An 8,399-nucleotide genomic window follows, 5' to 3' on the forward strand; every position below is an offset into this window, starting at 1 on the left:
GAGACTCAGTCAGCTCATTATATAAGTGAAGTATAGTATAATATTCAGAGCACCTTAACATCACTTTCTACTGTATTTTAGAGTCATAAATAAATACACTTAAGTAATTGTGCTCAAATAATATGAATAACCAGAGGAAAATCTATGGGGAAAATAGAAGGAAAAATACTTAAATGGTATATTATTAATTTGATGCAAATATCTCTCCTTGTAACAATTTGAACCAGACAGGAACAACTGAATGGTTCAAAATGGGAAAAGAGTCCGTCAAGGGTGCGTATTGTCACCCTGCTTATTTAACTTATATACAGAGTACAGCATGCAAAATGTCAAGCAGAATGAAACACAAACTGGAATTAAGATTTCCAGGAGAAATATCACCAACCTCAGATATGCAGATAATACCACTCTAATGGCAGAAACCTGGAGAAGGCAATGGCCCCCCACTCCAGTACTCTTGCTTGGAAAATCCCATGGATGGAGGAGCCTGGTAGGCTGCAGTTCATGGGGTAGCTAAGAGTCAGACAAGACTGAAGTGACTTAGCATAGCAATGGCAGAAACCAAAGAGGAATTAGAGAGCCTATTGATGACGGTGAAAGAAGAGAGTGAAAAAGCTCGCTCAAAACTCCACATTCACAACCTGCCTGACTTCAGACTATACTACAAAGCTACAGTCATCAAGACAGTATGGTACTGGCACAAAGACAAAAATATAGATCAATGGAACAAAATAGAAAGCCCAGAGATAAATCCACGCACCTATGGACATCTTATCTTTGACAAAGGAGGTAAGAAGATAAAGTGGAGAAAAGACAATCTCTTTAACAAGTGGTGCTGGGAAAACTGGTCAACCACTTGTAAAAGGATGAAACTAGAACACGTTCTAACACCATATGCAAAAATAAACTCTAAATGGATTAAAGATCCAAATGTAGGAGCAGAAATTATAAAAATCCTAGAGGAAAACATAGGCAAAGCACTCTCTGACATAAATCACAGCAGGATCCTGTATGACCCACTTCATATAGTAATGGAAATAAAAGCAAAAATAAATAAATGGGACCTAATTAAACTTAAAAGCTTTTGCACAACGAAGGAAATTATAAGCAAGGTGAGAAGACAGCCTTCAGAATGGGAGAAAATAATAGCAAACGAAGCAACTGACAAAGAATTAATCTCAAAAATATACAAGCAACTACTGCAGCTCAATTCCAGAAAAATAAACAATTCAATCAAAAAATGGACCAAAGAACTAAACAGACAGTACTCCAAAGAAGACATACAGATGGCTAGCACATGAAAAGATGCTCAACATCACTCATTTTCAGAGAAATGCAAATCAAAACCACAATGAGGTACCATCCCACACTGGACAGAATGGCTGCTATCCAAAAGTCTACAAACAATAGATGCTAGAGAGGGTATGGAGAAAAGGGAAACCTATTACACTGTTGATGGGACTGCAAACAAGTACAGCCACTATGGAGAACAGTGTGGAGACTCCTTAAAAAACTGGAAATAGAACTGCCATATGACCCAGCAAACCCACTGCTAGGCATACACACCAAGGAAACGAGAATTGAAAGAGACATATGTACCCCAATGTTCATCGTAGTACTATTTGCAATAGCCAGAACACGGAAGCAACCTAGATGTTCATTGGCGGATGAATGCATGGGAAAGCTGTGTGTAATATTCCAGGAATATTCAGGTCAGATCAGACCAGATCAATTGCTCAGTCGTGTCCGACTCTTTGCGGCCCCATGAATCGGAGCACGCCAGGCCTCCCTGTCCATCACCAACTCACAGAGTTCACTCAGACTCATGTCCATCGAGTCAGCGATGCCATCCAGCCATCTCATCCTCTGTCATCCCCTTCTCCTCCTGACCCCAATCCCTCCCAGCATCAGAGTTTTTTCCAGTGAGTCAACTCTTGGCATGAGGTGGCCAAAGTACTGGAGTTTCAGCTTTAGCATCATTCCTTCCAAAGAAATCCCAGGGCTGATCTCCTTCAGAATGGACTGGTTGGAGCTCCTTGCAGTCCAAGGGACTCTCAAGAGTCTTCTCCAACACCACAGTTCAAAAGCATCAATTCTTCAGTGCTCAGCCTTCTTCACAGTCCAACTCTCACATCCATACATGACCACTGGAAAAACCATAGCCTTGACTAGACGAAACTTTGTTGGAAAAGTAATGTCTCTGCTTTTGAATATGCTATCTAGGTTAGTCATAACTTTCCTTCCAAGGAGTAAGTGTCTTTTAATTTCATGGCTGCAGTCACCATCTCTAGTGATTTTTGAACCCAGAAAAATAAAGTCTGACAATGCTTCCACTGTTTTCCAATCTATTTCGCATGAAGTGATGGGACTGGATGCCATGATCTTCGTTTTCTGAATGTTGAGCTTTAAGCCCACTTTTTCACTCTCCATTTTGAATTTCATCAAGTGGCTTTTGAGTTCCTCTTCACTTTCTGCCATAAGGGTGGTGTCATCTGCATATCTGAGGTTATTGATATTTCTCCTGGCAATCTTTATTCCAGCTTGTGTTTCTTCCAGTCCAGCGTTTCTCATGATGTACTCTGCATAAAATTTAAATAAAAAGGGTGACAATATACAGCCTTGATGTACTCCTTTTCCTATTTGGAACCAGTCTGTTGTTCCATGGAATATTATTCAGCCATTAAAAAGAATGCATTTGAATCAGATCTAATGAGGTGGATGAAACTGGGGACTATTATACAGAGTAAAGTCAGAACGAAAAACACCAATACAGTACACTAACACATATATATGGAATTTAGAAAGATGGCAATGATGACGCTATATGCGAGAAAGCAAAAGAGACACAGATGTACAGAAGAGTCTTTTGGACTCCGTGGGAGAAGGCGAGGGTAGGATAATTTGAGAGAACAGCATTGAAACATGTATATTATTATATGTGAAACCGATCACCAGTCCAGGTTTGATGCATGAGACTAGGTGCTCAGGGCTGGTGCACTGGGATGACCCTGAGGCATGGGATGAGGAGGGACGTGAGAGGGGGGATTCAGGATGGGGAACCCATGGACACCCATGGCTAATTCATGTCCACGTATGGCAAAAACCACTACAATATTGCAACGTAATTAGCCTCAAATCAAAATAAATGAATTTAGAAAAATGAACTTAAAAAGAAAAAAAGAAGAAAGAAAGGACAGCACACCCAGGGGGTCTTTCACTTTTATTGATTTAAAATCCCATTCAGTGACTGACTGTGAATGAAAAAAAATAAAAAAAAAAAAAAAAAAAAAAAAAAACTCCTGGGAGACTGGGGTCTCCCAGGAGTTAGAGTGCCAGAAAGATTTAATTAGGGAGCTGCAGTCCAGATAAAAGATAACATATCGTTGAGTTAAAATTTGAACTCAACTCTTTTGATGCCGATGGTGAAACTCTGTGTTTTAGTTGTTTCTAAAAAGCTTTCTGAAGACACGCAGGATTCTTATGGTCAGAGACTGCCTTATGTATCTCCATATTTGGTTGACTATTCCTTGGACCTTTTAAAACATTTCAAAATGAAAGTTAACACCAAATTAAATATCTTGTACTCTTTCTTTTAAACCATGATAAACTTGTAGAATTTGGACTAACAAAAGACTTTATTGGGGAAGAATGTTTTACGACTGTAGTTATTTTGAAATCCTAGGGTATGGTGATAATTAGAAGACCAGCTTTTACTCAGTCTTATGTTAGTACTTATGTAAAAATTCTCTGTACAGACTTCCATGACTGTCCAGTGGTTAGGACTCCGTGCTTTCCCTAGAGGGGCACGGGTTCAATCGCTGTTCAGGGAACCATGCTTCCACAACCTGCATAGGGCCCCCCGGGAAAAAAAAAAAAAAATTCTCTGTGAGTGGTGATCCTGTTTGTAACGTGCACTGGGATTGGGCCACCACCACTGCTCTTCCTTTGGGAATACATTGCTCCCAAAATTTTCTTAGCAAAAAGGTGTCCTAATCATTAGTTGGTTTGTTCCCTCCAAACATTATTGTACTCCCTGGGAGTGCTATTTGTGGGTTTTAGATGTATCAGCACTTCGTGCCTTCTGAGCACCTTTAGCTGACAGCATAGGCGAGTGATGCAACAATCCCTTTTATGAGGTAGGTGGCGAGGAGGTGATTTCTGCCTACCTTTCTCAGGGGGACTTTCACATTCACCACCCCTATGTGACAACCTCTTCCTTTCTGGGTCTGGCAATCTAGACCCTAATGTCATTCCACACCCCAAACAAAGGCAGTAACACCATACCACTACTCCTTGCGCTTGAAATCAAGTGTTAAGCAGGGTTATCCATCTTCAGTGCAGACTCCTGACCCAATCCAGACCTCTACTCTCTGGCTAACTGGGGACCCGAGGGTCTGTTCCCCAACCTCTCGGGACCCCATATCCCTCCCATCTCCAGTGCCCACCTCTTCTCTTCTTTCCCTCCCTTCCATCAGAAAATTCACACACACGCAAATATCTTTTCAGCATCTGATGTTTATTTTAATTGCAGCCATCAGTTTATTATGTTAGTGTGAGAGTCTTTCCTTGGTTGGCCATTTCTACGAAAGCAGACCTCTGGAGACACAGTTCTACACTGTCTGACCTTTTCGAGTCAGTTACTGGCTGCCCAGCTTGTACTTCTCCAGGGTCTCTTATTCTGGCGCGGCTGAGCTTATCTTCTCTTTGGATTCTGCCTCCTTCTCTGATCCCGCCTCATATTTTGGTACCTTTTACGGCTTTGATTCAGTTTCTTACGTGCACAGGAACGGAGAAAACAGTTGGGTTTTCTGGTTTTCTTCACCTTCTTCGACTGAGTGGCATATGGTCGGATTTTCTTTCTCAAGGTTCCCTGAAGAGGTCTTCTGACCCTCATGGTCATATTTCGTGCCTGGAAAGACAAGACAAGGGTATGGGATTCTAGGAAAGAAAAAAGCGGAGTTGGAAGGGAGATTTCATGAAAAAGGGATGTGGGCTAATGAGGGCTTTTGTGCCAGGCAAGGGCTGTGTAGAGGTTTGGGGCAGCAAAGTCAATGGAGAACGTGGGGAGCTTAGTTGGAATCATCTTACTTTCACACTGCCTCTGTACCTCCGTTGACAAAGGCTCTTCTTTTGTCCGTTCATCCTTGAGGCAAACCGCATTGTAACTCTTCTTGACTGCAGTGGCTTCCTGATTCCCTTAGTCATGATGATGCCAAGAAGTGGCCTAACCTAGAATCTCTGCCCCTGATCTCCCTATTTATACCCTTTCAGGACAATGAGGAGCCACACCCTTCAATCTGATTGGTCAGTTAGGCACCACCCCAGCCAATAGCATCTTGGGGGGCTTAGACATCACAATGTACCACTGTGGCCATCAACATGGGCTAGTGGATGCTGAGGGAGGCCATTTTATAACTTCTCCACTGCTGACACCTCTGTGTGTCTGATTCTGGGGAGTGGTGATTCAGGGCCATGGTGTTTCTCCTCATGACCTTCAAACTTCCTTTCAGTTCCCTTTATCCTTTGACTTATATGTGCCACTTCAACACTCCTGCCTCCTTCATCCCTCTGTAAACATCTGCCAAACCCTTTCTGTCCCACTTCAGCCTTTCAGAGTAATCACTTCATCTCTAGCCCACCTTCTGCCTGTTGGGGGTTCCTGAGGGGCTTAAGGAACTTAAGAGCAAGCACTTAAGGTGGAAAAAGGTAATTAAGAACAGGTTGGGTGTTTCATCTACTGTGATGAGCTTTAACGACCCCCAGACTTGGTGAATGCTCAGTCTGTTGCCCAAAGTTTAATACACAGTCTCCATCAGATTACACATCAGAACAAAGACACTTTTCCATGTCTCCTCCACTAAATTTTTTGGGACACTTCAACTCTCATATTGAGCCAGGAAACTCAACTTGCCCCATCTACCAGAAAAACATTCTTGATTATTATTATTATTATTTATTAAGGAAATGTGCTCAAAGTCAAAAGTCAGTTCACCACTCTACCACTGAGTCTTGACTAAATCATTTCCCCAGTCATCCCTCCTTGTCAGTTATCAGTAGGTAGGGCCCATTGCAGTGCTGACCAATAGCTGAGCAGGACAAGTACCTGCAGGTAGCTCAGTGATAGTTGGTTGCTTGTGGGTGGGGCCAATGAGGCACTGACCAATGGCTGAGCAAGTCCTGTTGCCTAGTAACAGGATGCAGAGTAATAAGGCACAGCAATGGCTACCTGCGAAGGGCTGTGCTCTGTTACATAAGGACACTTTGGGTCCAGGGTGCTGGAATCTTTTTGATTGACTCATTTCCGACCTCAGATTTGATTTCACATAATTAGTTAACTTTTGCATATCATACTTTTCATTATATTCCCAGGCATAGCTGTCACCAGTGCTGTCATCTCTATGCCCCTCCAACAGCTGCCACTTGATCACATGCTCAGCATATAGTGTAAATAGTTCAAAGCCAACAAAAATGTGAAGTCCAGCCCACCCTGAAAACTACTTTGACAAACCTTAAATTCACAGTGATTCTGACACTATTTGCAGTGTAACAGAGCAGGATGAGCACAGCCCTTAACAGGAAGCCATTGGTGTGCTTCATTGCAAGCCATCCTGTCCCTAGGCAACAGGTGCTGCTCAAACATTGCTTGGTGCCTCAGAGGGCCCCATTCACAAGCAGCCAACTGTCAATGAGTGACCATTAGTTGTCCTGCTTAGCTGTTGGTCAGCACCACAGTGGGCCCTGCCCACAGGTTACTTACTATCAATGAGGGGGCCATTGGGAAAGTGATTAAGTCAAGGGTGGTGTGGTGGTCATCAGGAGGAGACTGAGATAAGAGGCAGATTCAGGCCTCCTTCTGGAGGCCCTGGAGCTCACGCAGACTTGGGCCAGTGGGTGAGCTGGAGGGCCCAGGGAATACACTGGGGACTAGATGTTGTAGCACTCCATAGCCCTCACTAAGGCCCTCCACTAGCCTTGGCCAAAGCCTTGAGAAGCAGTGTACCTCTCCCGCATCCCTGTCGCTGCGACCTACTAGCAGTGGTTTTCTTTCTGGGTCTCAGTCTGTGAGAACTGGTCTCCCCATTTGGATGCCCTGAGGACGGACACTGAGGACCTATTATGTTGCATGCCTGTCTCCGTCAGGGATGACGGCTGGGCAGAGTGTGGGAACCTGGCACTGAAGGAGCTGCTGGCTGAGATCTGCTTCCCCTTAACCGGGACTGGGACATTGCAGGCTGAAAGCTGTGCCTTGAGACTGCCCTTTCAGGTCAGGACAGAGAATAACATTCATCTAGTAGAGGTTTATAGGAACATCATTACCTGACCATGACCTAACCTTAAGCACAAAGGGTATGACACCAAGAAGTCTGCAGCAACTTACCACGACTCTCTCTAACATTTGATTTTACATGCACTTACTGAAAACTTTTACTAACTTTGGGTTCTTAGGGCATGAACCACCCATCTCCTTGTATCAATCTTTAATCAACCTTTCTCTGTTCCAAACTTTAAGGTTAAGTTTTGATGGGCCTCATTCTGCGTCAGGCACATGGACTTGCAATTTGAATAACAACGGTATTGTCTAAGGACAGACTTTGCCTCTCTTAAACAACGGCAGAGACTGGCCAAGTGCTCACAATTATCCATGAAATGCACGCTGACTCGGCTTGGCTAAACTTTAGCCAAGCTTCTCTCCTGTGAACTTCCGATTTCCCCCAAGCCTGAGCAAGCGCTAAGATTCAAACATTTCTGTCTCCCTTAACAGCTCATTCTGAGAATCAGCTCACTATCAGAGAGAAACAATTCCTGTTAAACTGCTCCATCATGCTGTCTGCTCATCCATCCCCACCACTGGCCCCATCACACACACACACACACACACACACACACACACACAGAGTTCCTGTTGACCCTACTCATCCTTCCATGTTAAAGAAACATCTTTTTCTGTTCTATTTTGAGACATGCCAGGATCTGTGCTCAAAACATTTTCCCTATTGCAATCAGTTCCGTTCAATGGCTCAGTCATTTCTGACTCTCTGAGACCCTATTGTCTGCAGCACATCAGGCTTCACTGTCCATCACCAACACCCAGAGCTTGCTTAAAATTCAAGCCCATCAAGTTGGTGATGCCATCCAACCATCTCATCCTTTGTCGTCCCCTTCTCCTCTGGCCTTCAATCTTTCCCTGCATCTGGGTCTTTTCCAATGAGTCAGTTCTTTGCCTCAGATGGCCAAAGTATTGGAGCTTCAGCATTAGTCCTTCCAATGAATATTCAGGACTGATTTCCTCTAGGATTGACTGCATTGATTTCCTTGCAGTCCAAGGGACTCTCGGGAGTCTTCCCCAACACCACAGTTCAAAAGAATCAGTTCTTCAGTGCTCAGCTTTCTTTATGGTC

The 8,399-nt window shown here is 43.6% G+C and overlaps 1 protein-coding gene across 1 annotated transcript; it reads right to left on the bottom strand.

The window, feature by feature from the left end:
• Window positions 1–4,518: 4,518 nt before the first annotated feature.
• On the bottom strand, window positions 4,519–5,949 carry LOC129639664 (spermatid nuclear transition protein 3-like). Its single transcript, XM_055564813.1, has 2 exons — window positions 5,089–5,949; window positions 4,519–4,909 (listed from the first exon to the last, which is right to left on the bottom strand). Exons 1-2 carry the CDS (start codon window positions 5,203–5,205, stop codon window positions 4,694–4,696), a joined length of 333 nt encoding a protein of 110 aa, XP_055420788.1. The 5' UTR covers window positions 5,206–5,949; the 3' UTR covers window positions 4,519–4,693.
• Between the last annotated feature and the right edge of the window lie 2,450 nt (window positions 5,950–8,399).

Source organism: Bubalus kerabau, chromosome X (genome assembly GCF_029407905.1).
Source record: "Bubalus kerabau isolate K-KA32 ecotype Philippines breed swamp buffalo chromosome X, PCC_UOA_SB_1v2, whole genome shotgun sequence".
Lineage (NCBI taxonomy): Eukaryota > Metazoa > Chordata > Mammalia > Artiodactyla > Bovidae > Bubalus > Bubalus kerabau.

Excerpts from the sequence above, each read along its gene's own strand:
- LOC129639664 (XM_055564813.1), bottom strand. The coding sequence starts at position 5,205 with ATGACTAAGGGAATCAGGAAGCCACTGCAGTCAAGAAGAGTTACAATG. Across the intron at positions 4,910-5,088 it reads GGTACAGAGGCAGTGTGAAA|GCACGAAATATGACCATGAG; the intron begins GTAAGATGATTC and ends TTGTCTTTCCAG.